We start from the raw sequence: 15,639 nt of genomic DNA, 5'->3' as shown, positions 1-15,639 counted from the left end.
GCCGGGGGCGGCACGGGGCGGGGGGGGGGCGACATGGCGGGGACCGGGACAGCGAGAGACACCGGCACCGACCCGAACCCATGGGGTGGAGGGCGCACCGGCACCGACCCCGAGGGGACACCGAGCCCTTGCGCTCCCAGGAGCCCGGAGGGGTCCCCGGAGGAGCCGGGACGGACCCTACGGTTGGGCCCCGGGGGTCCGGCCGGTCCCTCCCCGCCCCAGCTCTGGGGCAGCGGCCCTGAGGGGCGAGGTGGGGGGGGCCGAGCTCCCGGTGAGGCTGGAGGGGCTGGAGGTGCCGAGCTCCCCGTGTGCCCCCGGGTGAGATTGGGGGTGCCGAGCTCCCCGTGTGCCCCCGGGTGAGACTGGGGGTGCCGAGCTCCCCGTGTGGCCCCGGGTGAGATTGGGGTGCCGAGCTCCCCGTGTGCCCCCGGGTGAGACTGGGGGTGCCGAGCTCCCCGTGTGCCCCCCGAAGCCCTTCCCGCGGGGGTGGAGCTGTGAGGCAGGAAGGGCCCTGCGAGCAGCTGTGCACGGGTTTAAGGGGGTTTGGGGTTTGGGGTTTTGGGGTTTCGGTCCCCCACCCCCACAGCCCGCGGCCCCGCTATAAAAGGGGTCAGCACGCAGGCAGTCACCACGGCCACGCAGTGTCACCTGCTGTCACCGGCTCAGCGGGCTCACCATGGCTGCCACCCTCGTCCTGCTGCTGCTGCTGGGAGGTACCGGGACCCTCCCGCCTCCCCGGGGGAACGGACAGGACACATGGGGACAACGGGGATGGCAGCCTGTGTGACTGAGCTGGGGGGCTGGGGTCTGTGTGGGGAGCTGTGTGTGCCAGGGATGGGGTCTGTGCAGGGGCAGGCACTCAAGGGTGTGGGGAGGGTCTGCGTGTGATGGGGATGGGGTCTGTGCAGGGACGGGCGCTCAGGGGTGTGGGGAGGAGGACAGGGGCACAGGCAGGAGGGATGGTGGGGTCTGATGGGAACAAGCACCTGGGGGTGGCAGGGATGGGGTCTGCCTGAGGACCCAGGGATGATGGGCACGGTGCCCATGCTGACACTGGCACCTGGGACAGTGGGAACAGGCAGGCAGGATAGTGGGGATGGGGCTGAGTACCTGGGGCTGGTGGTTTAGGGTCTCGGCACCCACCCTGCAGCCACGCTCACCGTCCTGTCCCCCTGCAGCAGCTCAGGCTGCGGACCCCCTGCCCTGCCAGGGTGACCCCATCTCCTGGTGCAGGGACACGGCCATGGCCAAGCGCTGTGGCTGGGAGCAGCAGTGCCAGCACCTCTGGGACAGCCTGGCCCTGGTGAGACCCCAGCCCCGAGCACTGCCAGGGCCACCCGGGGGTGCAGGCAGCCCTGAGGGTCTGTGTGTCCCCACAGGGGGACGTGGCTGACGGGGACAGCGTGGCAGAGGGCAGGAAGATGAAGTGCAGCCTGTGCACCAAGGTCCTGAAGAAGATGCAGGATCTGGCAGGTGACGACCCCGACGAGGTGAGGGGTGATGAGGGGCTGGGGGGCCGGGCTGGGGGCCCTGTCCCTGTGTCCCCCTGACCTGTGGTGGCTTTGGCAGTCGGCGGTGCAGGCAGCGCTGCAGAAGGGCTGCCGGGCGCTGGGCCGGAGGCTGGGCAAGCAGTGCCAGCAGCTGGTGAGCAAGTACCAGGAGCAGATCAGCGAGGGGCTGCAGAACGGGGACATGCCCAAGGACATCTGCACTGCCATTGGCCTCTGCCGCTCCTGAGCACGGTCAGTGCCCACCTGCATCCTGATCCTGCACCCCACATCCCCGTCCTACATCCTGCACCGTGTACTCTTCCCTGCATGGCAGTCCCACACCCCCTGTCCTGCACTGTGCCCTGCACCCTGTAACCTGGTCCTGAACCACATCCTGCACCCATATCCTGATCCTGCACCCCATGTCCCAGTCCTGCACTGTGTCCTGAGCCCTGCATCCTGCACCCCACATCCTGATCCCATATCCCCCCTCTGCATCCCTCACCCCACACCTGCTGGAAGGGTGGGAGTGTTTCAGAACCTTCCGTGCTGCACTCTGTAGGGTGGGGGTGAGCCAGGCCACCCCCAGTGCGCTGTGGAGCAGGGGGAGGGCTGGAGGAGCTGCTTCCACTGGCCCCTGACTCCCCCTGCTCTTTCCTTTCTCCACAGGCGCAGCCCCGAGTGCCCCCAAACCCGATGCCCCTCAGCCCTGATGGCCCCACAGCCCAGCCATCCCCCTCCCCACAATAAACTCCCTCCTCTGGCTCCAGGGTCTCGTTTGTCTGCCCTGGGGGGACATGGTGACAAGGGTGAATGGCACCAGGCACTGGCAGGGGACAGCCTGCCCCCAGCAGGGCCAAGGTGACACCGGAGCTGCCAGCAGTAGGGTGGGGATGTGTCCCCTGCGGGTTCCCTTCACACACCCGGGTGGTGCTGGCTGTCACTGTCCCCTCCCTGTGCACCCCATGCCTGGCACTACATCTGTCCCTGCACTCGCCACTGTCATTTGTCACCCGCTTGTCACCGGTGCTGCCATGGGCTTGGGATCCTCCTCGCTGTCCCAGCTGAGCACGGGGCATCCCTGCTTCAGCCCCAGGCAATCAGAGCACAGGGAATCCCACACCCGGTTCTTTTTCTTTAATTCCAGCCAATTGGAGTGCAGGGAATCTCTTCTGTTTGACCCCCTCCATCTGGCCCATTTCTGGTGCACTCCGGTCACCCTCTGCACCCCAGGGATCACTGGTGGGGAGCTCCTCTACCCTGACATCCCCCCCAAAGTACCCCCAGAGAGCCCCTCATCTCTAGGCCACCCCCCTGGGGGGGCTTTCTCCCAGCAAAGGGGCTGGGGTGCGCTGGAGCCCCCCTTGCTGCAGCTGTGTGAGGATGGGGGAGGGAGGTGAGGGCACGGGAAGCTCCGTGGCCACCCCATAGATGTGGGGCAGCCCCATGGGGGTCTCTCTGCCAGCACGGGAAGAGAGCAGCACTGGCCAGAGCGGCCCCAGAGAAGTCCACACACACCCCGTTTATTGGGGGCCGGAGCCGCCTCCTCCCCGCGTCCGTGTCAGCTCCCAGAGGAGCGCCGGCCCCGCCGTCCCCCCGAGTCCAGCTCACTGCCCCATCATGCAGGCCATCTTGCAGGCCACGGCCGAGATGAGGGCGGCCCCGCGCCCGCTGCCTTCCTCGGACTGGATGAAGGTGATGTCGCAGCCGGGCGTCAGCTGCCGCACCGTGGCGTGGAAGTGGTCCTTGAAGCTGGGGAGGGGAATGCGGGGTCACCGGTGGGGTCAGGGCTTGGGGGATGAAGGGAGGGACGGGGGCGTCGCCGGGGTCCCCACCTGGGATGGAGCTTGTAGACGGAGCCGTCGACGCCGACGGTGATCTTGAGGGTGTCCTGGCTGCGGCTCTCGCGCATGCGGTTGATGACGCCGGCCAGCCCGGCCGAGCACATCTGGGCGGCGCGCGTGGACACGCTCTCGCACACGCGCCGCACGATCTCGCAGTCCGTCCGCGACGGCAGCAGCTCGAAGGCTGACAGGATGTTGTAGATCTGCTTGCGGTCGTCGGAGTCGCTGGGGTAGGGGAGGAAAGGGGGTCAGCAATGGCTGAAGGGTGGGGAGCCTGGGGAGGCAGCTGCAGAGGGATGGGGCAGTGAGGGGATGGGGGAGCCTCACACGGGACAGTGTATGGGGTCCGAGGATGGGGAACCCCAACTGGGCCAGTCAGAGCGGGTTGGTGTGGGGTGATGGCATGGGGGACTCCAACATGGGGCTGCTGTGGGGTGATGGGACAGAGGGACCTGGAAGTGGGCCCCCCGTATGTGGGGTGATGGGATATGGGGACCCCAATATGGGACAGAGCAGGCACGTACGGAACGATGGGATCATGATGGGCCCATGACAGGGGACACTGGTTTGGGTGGCAGAACACAGGGACTGGACAGTCAGAGTAGGCTGGTGTGGAGTAACAGGATAAAGGAGCCCAAAATGAGGCAGTGAAAGCAGACTGGGATGGGATGATGGAACAGGGGATCGATCCCCTGTGGGACAGCCCAGCACAGAGCGAGAGCACAGACTCCTCAGTGTGCCTGGAGCAGTGCAGAGTCAGAGCACAAGCCTCCCAGTGCCTCCCAGTGCTGTGCAGCCTGGCAGGCAGTTTGGGGGTGACCCCCAGCCCTGTACCTCTCAATCTGGGACATGAAGCGGGTCTCAAAGGTCCCACGAGTCTTGAGCTTCTCAGAGGCCTCCCCGTTGAAGAGCAGGTTCTCATCCACCAGCTTCAGCAGCACCAGCCGCACGATCTCTCCCATGTACTTCCCCCCGATGATCTTCTCGTACCTGGGGGGGGGGGCACAGGCCAGGGGGCGGCATCAGAGCTGGGATTTGAGGGCTCACCTCCCAGAGCAGCCCCTCTTTCCTCCCCCCTCCCTGCTGGACGTGTTCATGGCCCAGGGCGGAGGGTGCCCTGCCGGGGCTGAGCCCGGCGCGGGGACGGGAGGGACGCCCAGAGGAACTGGATCTCTCCTATTCCTTACAGTTGCTGACCGGGGTTAAGGGAGGTCTCGTCCACCACGCGGTCGTACTCCAGCAGGAACTCGTCCAGCTCCCCGGAGGCTCCAAAGGCCCCCCACTCGGTGTTCACACACATGCGCCCCTCGTCGCCCTCCACCAGCTCCACGTTGTGCATCTCCTCCATGTAGCAGGCGTTGCAGCCCGTCCCTGCCAGGAACTGGGCATGGGTCTGGGCAGGGGGGCAGCACTGGCACCCCCCACCACAGCCCCCCATCCCAGCTGGGATAAAACTGGGACGGTGCTGTGCAGCAGTGGGGAAGAACTGGGGGGTCCAGACGTGCCAGGGCAGGGGTTGGGACCCATATGGAGCCTGAGGGATGTTCCTCAGCCTGGTGACTGGCACCATGGTATAAAACTGCTTCAAAGGTGGCTCCAGGACATGGGGAAGAGGTTTCAGACTAAAAGAGGGGAGATTTAGATTGGATACCAGGAAGAAATCCTTCCCTGTGAGGATGGTAGGGACTAACACAGACCAGAGTCTGGGGCCAGGGCAGCCCCTTGGGGACCAGCCCTGTTATGATGACCACTCCCTTTCTCCTCCCAAAGTCAGCAGGGAGCCACTGCCACCCCCATGTCATTGCTGTGTCCCCCCAGAAGGACGGGGCAGCAGCAGGGCAGCGGGCCTGTGGACAGCTCCCTGTGCCCAGCCACGTGTCCCTGTAGAAGGGGCATCTTACCCACAATCATCCCAACCTCGCACCGGTGATCTTCGTAGTAGCAGGAGATCATCGTGGCCACCGTGTCGTTCACCATCGCCACCACGTCCATCTCAAAGTCCTGGGGACAGGGATGAGTGTGGGCTCCTGGGGGGCCAGGCTGTCCCCAGACAGGTGGGTTTGGGGTGCATGGTCCCCAAGGGTGAGGGCCTGGGCACGTGTCATGCACACGTGTGTGCACACACATGGAACAGCCCTGCCTAGAGACACACAGGGCTCCAGCAGCCACATCTGGGGACAGCCGAGCTCCCGTGGTTCCTTCCTGGGGACACAGCAGGCTGCAGTGGCCCTGTGGCAGGCAGAGGCAGGCTGCAGTGAGCCTGGCAGGGACAGCAGGGGAGGTGCCAGCACAGGGGGATCCTCTCACCCCTCGCCGTTTGATGGCGTCCCTCAGCAGCCCCACCACGTTGTTCCCTTCCGCGCCCGAGGCTTTGAAGCCCTTGGTCCAGTTCAGGAGGATGCCCTGCAATGGGGGTCAGACCGAAATGGGGCTGTGCTTTAGGTGAGCTTGGGGACCCCCAAGCCCTGGTGCTGCCCGGACACCCCCTCACCTTGTCGATGTCCTCGTGCCGCACAGGGAAGGAGAAGGTGAAGCCCAAGGGCAGCTTTTTGTGCTTCATCTGGTGCTTGTCCAGGAAATCAGAGATGCACTCAGAGATGTAGTCGAAGAGCTGGAAGACAGGAGGTCCAGGCTTTCTCGAGGGATGTCCCCACCCTCCCACTGCCCTTGGACAGATGCTGTCCCCCACCACGGGTTCCCCAGGCTGCAGGGACGGGGGTGTCCCCTCAGGTGTTCCCTCTGAAACACACACAACAAAAGGGACTGGGATGGGATGGGATGGGATGGGATGGGATGGGATGGGATGGGACACCCCGTGTGCTCCACTGACCATCTCAGCCGTCCCAGTCATGGCATCCTCCGGGATGGAGTACATCTGGTGCTTCGTCTTCACCTTCCACTGCCCCTCCTCCCCCTCGCCCACCTTCACCAGCATCACACGGAAGTTGGTGCCGCCCAGGTCCAGAGACAGGAAATCTCCCACCTCTGCAGAGCCAGGAAGAGGGAGACAAGGTGACGGGCTCTTGGTAGGCTCAGCCTTGCACGCGGAGCTGCAAGGGTGGCACACAAGGGGCTGGAGTGGCACCGTACCAGAGCCCTCGGGGGTGGAGCGCACGTAGGTGGGCAGCATTTTCACAGAGGCTTCCTCGTGCGTCTCCAGCTTGAGCCCTCGGTCCATCTCCTTCTGCATGCGGTACATCACCTTCTTCAGGTCCTCCTCCTTCAGACGGAACTCCGACAGGATCTGCTCCACCTGCACACAGCACAGCGTCAGACAGGGACCAGGGATCTGGCATGCAAGGTGCCTGAGCTGCAAGAATTCCAGGAAACTCCAAGTTTCCCTTCCCCCAGCCCTGTTTTCACATGGCCACCCTGAAATGACGTATCCTGTCGCTCTGCTATTCTCCCACTGAGCAGGGAATCCATAGAACCGTCATGAGGCACCAAGGCCCCTTCCGGTGCTGCCTGCAGGACGCCACGGTCAGCTCTGGTGTCCAGGCTTGGCACTGGGCTGCTGCCATCCCTGTCACCCAGCTGAATTGTTTGGGTGGCTGTGCACCATTCCAGCAGTGACCTGGGACCTCCCATCCTGATGAATCCCAGAGTCACTCCCGCAAGCAGCGCTCCTGGCCATGCCCTTGAGGAACACAGCATCTCCCACCAAGGACGTGGGATTATTTTATGGTGAAGATGCTGGTGTGTCCCCCTTGCTCCCCTGGGAGCATCCCTCTCCCTGTACCCCACCGGGAATCGTGGGCACCCACCAAACGTGGGGCTAAAATGGGGCAGAGGGCAGGCAGGCAGGAATGCTCCTGGGGATTGCTGCCTTGTCTCGCTGCCAGGGAGAGCCGCAGGGCCCACTCCAGGGAAGCACCTGGCAAGCAGGATCCGTGTTTATCCTGTCCGTAGCAACCCAGGGCTCGGCGCAGCCTCCATTAGGCGGCAGGGCTGGGGCCAGGTGCCCCGGCTGTCAGATGGAGCGGGGCCGGCGCTCCCTCCCGGCCAGCTGCAGCCGGCAGCATTAGGGCTCATTAGTCACTGCCTCTTCCCGGCACACAGGTGTTTGCCTCGAGGCTGCTGCTGTTTCCCGACAGGTTTTGGGGTAGGGGGCTCAGGAAAGCGTTTGGAGCGTCCCAGCTCTGGGGGCGCCCCTTGCCGTGGCTCAATCCAGCTGCCCTGGCACATCACCCGGCCCCCAGTGCCGTGGCTGCAGCACGGAGCCCCCGGAATGGGGCTGGGCACCCACGGCGGGGAGATTTGCCCTGGTCCTGAGGGTGATTGGCCAGAACGATTGGAAAAATCCTGCCAGGAAAGCTGGAGCTGGATCCGATCAGCCCTCCTGGGCTGTTGGCTGCAGGTATTCAGTACCAATCCATCCGGTGGCACCACTTGGAATGGGAATCCCCAATCTGCCATGGCTGGAGGGTCCCTGTCCCAAGGCTGGCACCTGGGAGTCCCAGTTTTATTTCTCCAGTGTTTTACCCATCTCAGCACCACATTTCCCTGCTCATCTCTCCCCTCGCCTTGAAAACCACGGGTTTGGTCCTTCCCTGGCAGGATTTGGCTCTTCCCACATGACGTTATCTGGCTCTCAGCTTCCCATGGAAATGGTGTGCTCCAACACATCCCACCAAAGGGATGGAGCTGGGAACCTGTGGCTGCTGGCTGCAGTGGCCAGTGACACCCATCTCTGCTGGTCCAGCATGTGATGAGTCCCCTCAGTGTTCCCTTGGTGTCCCCTGAGCTCAATCCATCTGGGAGAGGATGCTTCCCACAAACAGCTGGTTCTTGGCCGGCATGAGCCCCAACCGTGCTGGGTGCCACAGTGACAACAATGACAGCCAGCTGAAGGAGGTGACAGGCCCCATCCCATCCTGGGGATGTTGGGAGGGTGGGAGAATCCCAGCCCAGCAGAATGTCCCACAAACGCTCCCAGCTCCATCAGGAGCCCTCTGTGCTGTAGGGCCTGTGCTGTTCTGGGGGTGACCTCAGGGATGGGGCTGCCCTGGTGCCCTCCCCAGCAGCCATCCTCCTCTGGGCTGGAGCCTTGGGAGCTGCTGGGAGCACCAGGGGAGGCTGGAGCCCGGCGAGGCTCCGCACTCCTCCCGTCACCGCCCGGGCCCCCGCAGCGCCTCACCTTCTCCTTCCTGCTGCTCTCCATCCTGGCTCGGTGATCCAGCATGGGGGCAGGCGCGGGCTGGGGCGGGCTGCGGGCCGAGCCGTGCCCCCCTCGGCCGCTGTGTCCCCACCGTGGTGCCGGGCCCGGGGCAGCGCCCTGCCCTGGCCTGGAGCGCGTCCGCCGGGCCCCGCGCTGCTCCGTGCCGCGTCCCTCGCTCCGTCCCTCGCGGATGCTCCACTTTCGCTGCCTTATCTCATCCGAGGGCCCGAGCGGCCCCGGCGAGGCGGTCCCGGCCCCGATCCCGGTCCCGGTCCCGGTCCCGGCCCTCAGGCGGAGCGGCAGCGAGCGGGCCCCGGGGCCGCGGCGGGGTCAGCCCTGCGGCCCCACATGCTCTGCTCGGCTCCGCTCACGCTCTCCGGGGCTGCCTCGGTGACTGCGGCCTGCCTGGGGGTCCCAGCCCGGCGCGGGGGGCTCCGGCAGCCCTGGGGACCCCTGGTGTGCTGGCCGGGCTCGGCCGGGACCCTCCCCGCCGCACCCCGCCCCGGGTCAGCCGTGTCCCCGTTGCCGTGCCAACGGCTCGATGGTGGCGGCAGGCACTCCAGCGGCCGGCTTGGCAACCGCGCTCCCATGGAGACCGGGCACGGCCGGGGGCGAGGGCGGCGGGAGCGCTGCGGGCCCCGGCCCGGGACGGCACCGCACCCCCGAACCGGCACCGCGGGGATCCGGGATGGTGCCGGTGTGGGCACGGGGATGGGGCACCCCGGCACCCCCGCAGCACGTCATGCTCCCGGTGTGGCGGAAAGAGGGGAGGTCCGAGTGGGATGAGGGGCACCCCGGGGATGGGTGACCCCGAAAGCTCCGGCGCTGCTCTGGGACACCCCGGGAGGCCCGGACTGTGACAGCCCTGGGCGCTCCGGGCGGACACAGAGTTTTGGGTGTCGGGGCAGGGCCTGGGGGATGCAGGGTCACCGCACAGCACCCCCTGCCCCTCCGGGGTCACAGGAGGGCCCTGGCAGCCCTGCCCCTGTGTCACCAACCACGAGGGCTCCCCACACCTCTGAGGGGTCCCAAACCCGCGGGGGGGCTCAGCTCCTACATCCCCACCATGGAGGGAACCCCACCCCGGAACAGAACCGCCCCGTGGAAGGGTCCCCACTCCCCAGGGCGGCCCCCAGCACCCGGGGAAGGCCGTTCCCGCTTCTCAGAGACGGTCACCACACTGCGGGGACAGGGCGCCACATAGGGGACCCCCGCCCCACACCGGGACCCCCGCCCCACAGAGAGACCCCGCCCCACTGAGCCGAACAGGCCCCGCCCCAGGGAGAGACCACGCCCCACAGAAAGACCCCGCCCCACGGAGCCGGGCAGGCCCCGCCCCGCGGCTCCGCGGGGCACAGCGCCCCCTGCTGTCCGCCTGGAGGAACGAGCGCCGCTCCTCGGGAGGCGCTGATTGGTCGTCCGGCTGACGCCGGAATGCGGGGAGGCGGGCGCTGATTGGCCAGAAGGTTGAGGGGGCGGAGCGATCTTGGCGCGTGCGCGGGACGGGAGGCGTCCCGTGGCAGCGCCGGCACTTCCGGCCGCCGTGTTCCACTTCCGGGTCGCGCCCATCGCCGCCCGGCCGCCGCCCGCGCTGAGCCGCGACCGCCGCGTCGGTACCGGGGGATCCCGGGGGGTACCGGGGGGATCCCGGGTGTGCGGGCCCGGCTGGGCTGCCCGGGGGCCCAGGGCTGCAGGGGTAGTGCTGGGAGTGCCGCGGTACACTGGGTGGAGGGGCTGGGGTGTAGCGGGGGTTATACTGGTGAGTTGTACTGGGTTATACGGGGCTGTGCTGGGCTGGGTGCTGGGTTGCGCTGGGCTCGGCTGTACTGCGTTATTTTCGTCTGTACTGGGTCATATTAGGATGAGATTTATTGGGGTATTCTGGGTTATACTGGGGTAGATTATATTGGGTTATACTGCGTTATACCGACATGGGTTATATTGGGGTGGGTTATACTGGGTTATACTGGGGTGGTTTTTACTGGGCTGCACTGGGCTGGGTCCTGGCTTATGTTGGGCTGGGTTATACTGGGTTTTACTGGGCTGTGCTGGGGTGGGTTGTACTGGGTTGTACCGGGCTGGGTGCTGGGTTATGCTGGGCCAGGTGAGGACTGGGCTGGGCAGGGGTCAGGGTGAGGAGCCAGGGGGGCTCCGGGGGTGGGGGGCTCAGCTGCCTGGGCTGGCAGGAGGGTCCGGGGGAGCCCCAGGGGGGTTTCAGGAGGGTCTGGGGGAGCCCTGGCCCCCTGAGGACCCCAGCCCAGCCCCTGCTCTCCCCCCAGGCCCCCGAGCCGCCGCCATGAGGCTCTACAGCCTAAGTGTCCTTTACAAGGGTGACCCCAAAGTGCACTTGCTCAAAGCTGCCTACGACGTGTCCACCTTCAACTTCTTCCAGAGGTCCAGGTGGGGCTGGGCAGCTCGGCCTGGGGGGCTGCTGCTGCTGGGGGCTGCCTCGGGAGCACCTCGGGCAGGGGGGCACAGCTCTGGGGGTTTCTGCCCCACTGGGGCTGCAGTGGCAGCAGGGAGAGGCTTTTCCTGGGGAAAATACCCCAGAACTGTGACCCCACAGATCCCCAGGGCAGCCCGGGGGTGAAATCGGGGCTCAGGGAGTGCCCTGGGAGGGGGCTCATGGGGGTCAGGGGGCTGCAGCAGCCCCTGGAGCTGTGGGACAGAGCAGGAACATGCTGTGGAGCACACGGAGCAGTTGGGAAATCCCTCAGGGACCCAAAGTCTCCGTGCCAGGGTTTTGTGGAGCCCCAGGCGCGCTGGGTTCTGTGACTGCAGGGGAAAAGGGGAAAGGTGAAGCAGGACTGTCTGAAAAAGCTCTTCCTTAGCCAGATGTGCAGCAGTGCCAGCTCAGTCCCAACACAGCTGCAGCTCTGGTTTCCCAAATCCCCAGAAATTCCATGTGGGGTCCCCCCAGCAGGCTGTGTCTGTGCCCTGGGAAAACTCTGGGGTTTTGGGGAGGGGGTCTGTGCCTGCCAGCTGCTCCCAGGGTTTGGTGCTTGGCCCAGGTGTGATGGCTCAGGTGTGTTTATGTGGGCTGTGGAGAGCTGCATGTGGGGTGAGCAGGGCTGTGGAACCTGCTGGGCAGGAGCTCCTGCCAAGGAGCTGGGCAGGGTCAGAGGAAGGCGCTGAGTGGCCACTTCCTTCTGGAGCACTGGGAATAAACCCAGATTTCCCAGTGGGAATCAGCCCTGGTATCCAGCTGGCTCCTGGCTGAGTGTGTGAAACCTCCATGGTGTGAGTGACACCCTGGGGCCACGGGGGCTGGGGCTGGCAGCAGGACCCTCCTCGTGGGGAGAGGAGTCTGTGCTCCCCCTCTGATGGAGCAGGGATGGTCAGGGGTCCTTGGGCTGGATCCGGATGCTCAGGGTGTTCAGAAATCTTTGGGCTGCTTCAAGATGTTCAGGGATTCCTGGCGGGGCTGGATCAGGATGTTCAGGATGCTCAGGGTGTTCAGGAATCCTCGGGCTGGGCTTTCCCTGCCCTGCAGGGTCTCTGTGGAGCTGGTGTCCAGGCTGGGAGCAGTGCAGCCCCCTCGGGGATGCAAACTGGGAGGCCATTTCCCCTCTGGAGCTGCTCCCAGCAGTGGGGGCTGTCAGAGAACCAGTCAGCCCCACCAGTCTGTGCCCAGTGACATTCCCCTGGCACCTCCAAGCAGGAGCTGTCCCACTCGTGGTGTCTGGTGAGCTCTGTGCCCCATCCCTGGTAAAAGTCCCTTCCTGGGGTGGCTCATCCCAGCCTGCCAGCACGGGCTGTCCTGCAAACAGCTTCATTTGGCTCCTGCTCATTAATTCTGGCCTCCTTTCCTTCTGTGGGGTGCTGAGGGCTCACTGAGGAGCCTGCTGGACAGGCCTGGGCCTGGGCTCTGGAATGTGCTCCAAATTAGAGCAAGCCTGGCTTGGGGCTGCTCCTGAGCTTTGACTCACAGCGTGCCCGGGGGCTCCAACCCAAATAACTCCATCCAACCCAAATAATTCCAACCAACCCAAACAATCCACTCCCTCTAACCCAAATCACTCCACGATGCAGCTGCTCAGCAGGTGCTGGCCAGGCAGGGCTGGGTTCAGTGGTGGCTTTGCTCTCTAAACCCCCCAAAAGCAGGTTCAGCCCAGGACAGAGGCCGTCCCTGCGCCTGGGGGTGCCCTTGGGGGTTGGCACTGCTCGGGGGGCAGGGGCAGGGTTTGATACCCAGCACGGCGGGGGCTGTGGCACAGCTGTGTCCCCAGCAGTGTCCCCAGGGTGTCCCCAGTGTCCCCAGCCCTGCCTGTGCCCACAGCGTGCAGGAGTTCATGACCTTCACGAGCCAGCTGATCGCGGAGCGCTCGGCGCTGGGCAGCAGGGCCTCTGTCAAGGAGCAAGGTGAGAGCTGCCCCTGGCCCACCCTGGGGAAATGCACCCCAAAAGAGAGCCTGGGGAGGGGGCAGCACTGCTGGGAGCTGCAACAGAGCCGGGGGCGCTGCTGCCTCCCTGACAGGAGCTTCCTTGGGTGCTGGGAGGGTTTGGGGCGCTGCTGCCTCCCTGACAGGAGCTTCCTTGGGTGCTGGGAGGGTTTGGGGCGCTGCTGCCTCCCTGACAGGAGCTTCCTTGGGTGCTGGGAGGGTTTGGGGTGCTGCTGCCTCCCTGACAGGAGCTTCCTTGGGTGCTGGGAGGGTTTGGGGTGCTGCTGCCTCCCTGACAGGAGCTTCTTTGGCAGAGTACCTGTGCCACGTGTACGTGAGGAGCGACGGGCTGGCTGGAGTGGTGATTGCAGACAATGAGTATCCCCAGAGGGTTTGCTTCACCTTGCTGGACAAGGTGAGGGCTCCTCCAGCCCCCCTGCCCTGGCACACCTTTTGGGCACTCGGGGCTGGCCATCTCAGCCTGGGCATCATTGGCCAAGACTGTTCACATCTCCTGCTGGGGCTCCAGCCCCTTCGCCAGCTCTGTCCCTGTCTCTGGACACACTCCAGCCCCATCTCTGAAGTGTTCAAGGCCAGTTGGGGCAGAGCTTGGAACAGCCTGGTCTGGTGGGAGGTGTTCCTGCCATGGCAGGGCTGTGGATGACTGTGAGGTCCCTTCCCAAAAATCTTCAGATCTCCTATTTTGATGAGCAAAGCCCTTCCAGCCACTGTGGCCCTGCAGCTGTGGCTCCTCACTGCTGCTTCTTCACCTGGCAGGTGCTGGAGGAGTTCTCCAGGGAGGTCAGCAAGATGGACTGGCCCTCAGGGTCACCTGCCACCATCAGCTACTCTGCCTTGGATGGATACCTCAGCAAATACCAGGTACAGAGGGCTCCCTGGAAAATGGCAGGGCAGGTGTGTGGGCAGCTCTGGCACCTGCTGGGACCCCCCGGTGTCCCTGTGGTGGTGCCAGCCCCAGCACCATCACCCTCACGCTGCTGTTTGTCCCCAGAACCCCCGCGATGCTGACCCCATGACCCGAGTGCAGGCCGAGCTGGACGAGACCAAAATCATCCTGGTGAGGCTGCAGGGCTGGGGCTGCTGCCTGCCCGGGCCTGGGGCACCTTTGGGGCAGGGTGGGGTCCCCCAGCCATCCCCAGACACCTCCCTGGGGCGGGAGCTCCCTTTGCTCTTCCCCTTTGCCTTCCCCCCTTTTCCTCCTGGGGCTTTTCCCGGCTGGCAGGACGCAGGCTCTGCCCCCTGCTCCTCATGCCCGTCTCACCTCCTCTCTGTCCCATCTCCCCTGGGGCTGCGGGGCCGGCGGGGCTCTGGGAGGGTGGCTGGGGGTGCTGTGACCCCCCCCGGTGCTGCAGGGGCGTCTGGGGCTCAGCACTCCTTTCCCTGGCAGCACAACACCATGGAGTCCCTGCTGGAGCGTGGCGAGAAGCTGGACGACCTGGTCTCCAAGTCGGAGGTGCTGGGGGCACAGTCCAAAGCCTTCTACAAAACGGTGGGTGTGGAGGGAGACCCCTCCCCAAGGGGGCTGGGAGGGTGGGGGTCATCCTTGGGGGGCACAGCTCGGGGGGCCAGACAGGGATCCCCCCCTGGTGCTGCAGGCTCTGGGCCTGGGGGGAGCCTGGGTGCCCCAGCCCCAGAGCCCCCAGCCCCAATTGCAGCTGCAGAGCCCCCAGCCCCTCCCGGGGGTGTCCTGCACCCTGCCCAGCTCCTGGCACCAGCTCTGGCCGTGTGCCCTGTGCTTGGTCCTGCCCTGGCAGGAGGGGCTGTGTGGGACCCCCCGAGCCCCGGGGGGGTCACAGATGCTTTTCCTTCTCTCGCCAGGCCCGCAAGCAGAATTCCTGCTGTGCAATCATGTGACGTGCAGCCCGGGCTCTCCAGCTCCGGACCAGCAGCCCTGCACCCCCCTCCAGAGCCCCCCCAGGGCTGTTCCTGGGGCTGGGCCGGGGGTCCCCAGCCCCCTGGGCTGATGTGACTGTTGTCCACCTTGAGGGGACACCAAGGCTGGCACCGGGCCGGCACCGGGGGGTCACACCAAGGCCCCCACCCTCGCTGTCCTGGGGCAGCTGGGACCAGGGGGCGCCCGGCCACGCACTGCCCTGCCTCCACAGCCCCCCGGGCCTGCAGGAGCCCCCCAGTGCTGGCCGGGGGGCTGGGGGGGCAGGCAGAGCCCTGCTGCCAGCCCAGGCAGCTTTTATGTATTTGTGTCCTGAGGGTGAGCTGGGGGTGGGATGGGGGGCAAGGGAGGAGGATTTTGGGTGGGGGGCAGCTGCTCCCCACGCTCTGAGCCCGGAGCTGTGTCCTGGTGCTGGGGAGGGGGGAATTCAACCCCTGCACCTCAGGGCCCCTGCCCTGCTCCCACAGCCGGGGCCCGGCAGCCCTCGCTGCCTCCTCTTCCTCCCGGCAGGAAGGGGAAGGAGAAGGTGGGGCTTGGGCTGTACCTGGGGTTGTGTCTGTGCCCCGGCTGCAGGCCGGGGGATAAAGTGTCTTTGGCAGTTGTTGCTGTTCCTCTCTGCGGCGTCCTGGGCACCCTGGCAGGGGTGGATGCACCTGGCCTTCCCTCTCCACCCCTCACTTCAATGATCATCGGTTTTTCCTCATAATTTATTTGCAGTTTTCCCGAGACAAAAACGAAATCAGTCATCTTTTACACTTACAAGGCTCAGAAAGAAAAGACGAAGGGGATTTTTTTGGGGGGAGGGGCATGGGGGGGATATGCTGGGGAGGGGGAGACAGAAAAAGAATGAGAG

At 65.5% G+C, this 15,639-nt stretch overlaps 3 protein-coding genes across 4 annotated transcripts; 2 read left to right on the top strand and 1 right to left on the bottom strand.

The window, feature by feature from the left end:
* The first annotated feature begins 47 nt into the window (after positions 1–47).
* On the top strand, positions 48–2,255 carry LOC132085471 (saposin-C-like). The gene is made up of 5 exons (XM_059490940.1): positions 48–713; positions 1,179–1,303; positions 1,380–1,490; positions 1,570–1,742; positions 2,160–2,255. The coding sequence occupies exons 1-4, from the start codon at positions 677–679 to the stop codon at positions 1,735–1,737; spliced, it is 441 nt and encodes a 146-aa protein (XP_059346923.1). The 5' UTR covers positions 48–676; the 3' UTR covers positions 1,738–1,742; positions 2,160–2,255.
* Positions 2,256–3,085: 830 nt separating this feature from the next.
* Positions 3,086–8,829, bottom strand: GCK (glucokinase). Its single transcript, XM_059490808.1, has 10 exons — positions 8,472–8,829; positions 6,425–6,587; positions 6,165–6,319; positions 5,826–5,945; positions 5,642–5,737; positions 5,236–5,335; positions 4,522–4,705; positions 4,169–4,324; positions 3,326–3,559; positions 3,086–3,242 (listed from the first exon to the last, which is right to left on the bottom strand). The coding sequence occupies exons 1-10, from the start codon at positions 8,514–8,516 to the stop codon at positions 3,098–3,100; spliced, it is 1,398 nt and encodes a 465-aa protein (XP_059346791.1). The 5' UTR covers positions 8,517–8,829; the 3' UTR covers positions 3,086–3,097.
* Positions 8,830–10,039: 1,210 nt separating this feature from the next.
* Positions 10,040–15,525, top strand: YKT6 (YKT6 v-SNARE homolog). Of its 2 annotated transcripts, none has more exons than XM_059490830.1 (8): positions 10,040–10,101; positions 10,772–10,892; positions 12,772–12,854; positions 13,189–13,289; positions 13,652–13,756; positions 13,887–13,952; positions 14,283–14,384; positions 14,714–15,525. In XM_059490830.1, the coding sequence occupies exons 2-8, from the start codon at positions 10,789–10,791 to the stop codon at positions 14,747–14,749; spliced, it is 597 nt and encodes a 198-aa protein (XP_059346813.1). In that variant the 5' UTR covers positions 10,040–10,101; positions 10,772–10,788; the 3' UTR covers positions 14,750–15,525. The 2 variants fall into 2 exon arrangements, with proteins under 2 accessions (XP_059346813.1, XP_059346812.1); XM_059490829.1 differs by having other exon boundaries at positions 10,060–10,105.
* Positions 15,526–15,639: the final 114 nt, after the last annotated feature.

Source organism: Ammospiza nelsoni, chromosome 30 (genome assembly GCF_027579445.1).
Source record: "Ammospiza nelsoni isolate bAmmNel1 chromosome 30, bAmmNel1.pri, whole genome shotgun sequence".
In the NCBI taxonomy this organism is placed as follows: Eukaryota; Metazoa; Chordata; class Aves; order Passeriformes; family Passerellidae; genus Ammospiza; species Ammospiza nelsoni.
This window is presented reverse-complemented; position numbering and strand designations above follow the sequence as displayed.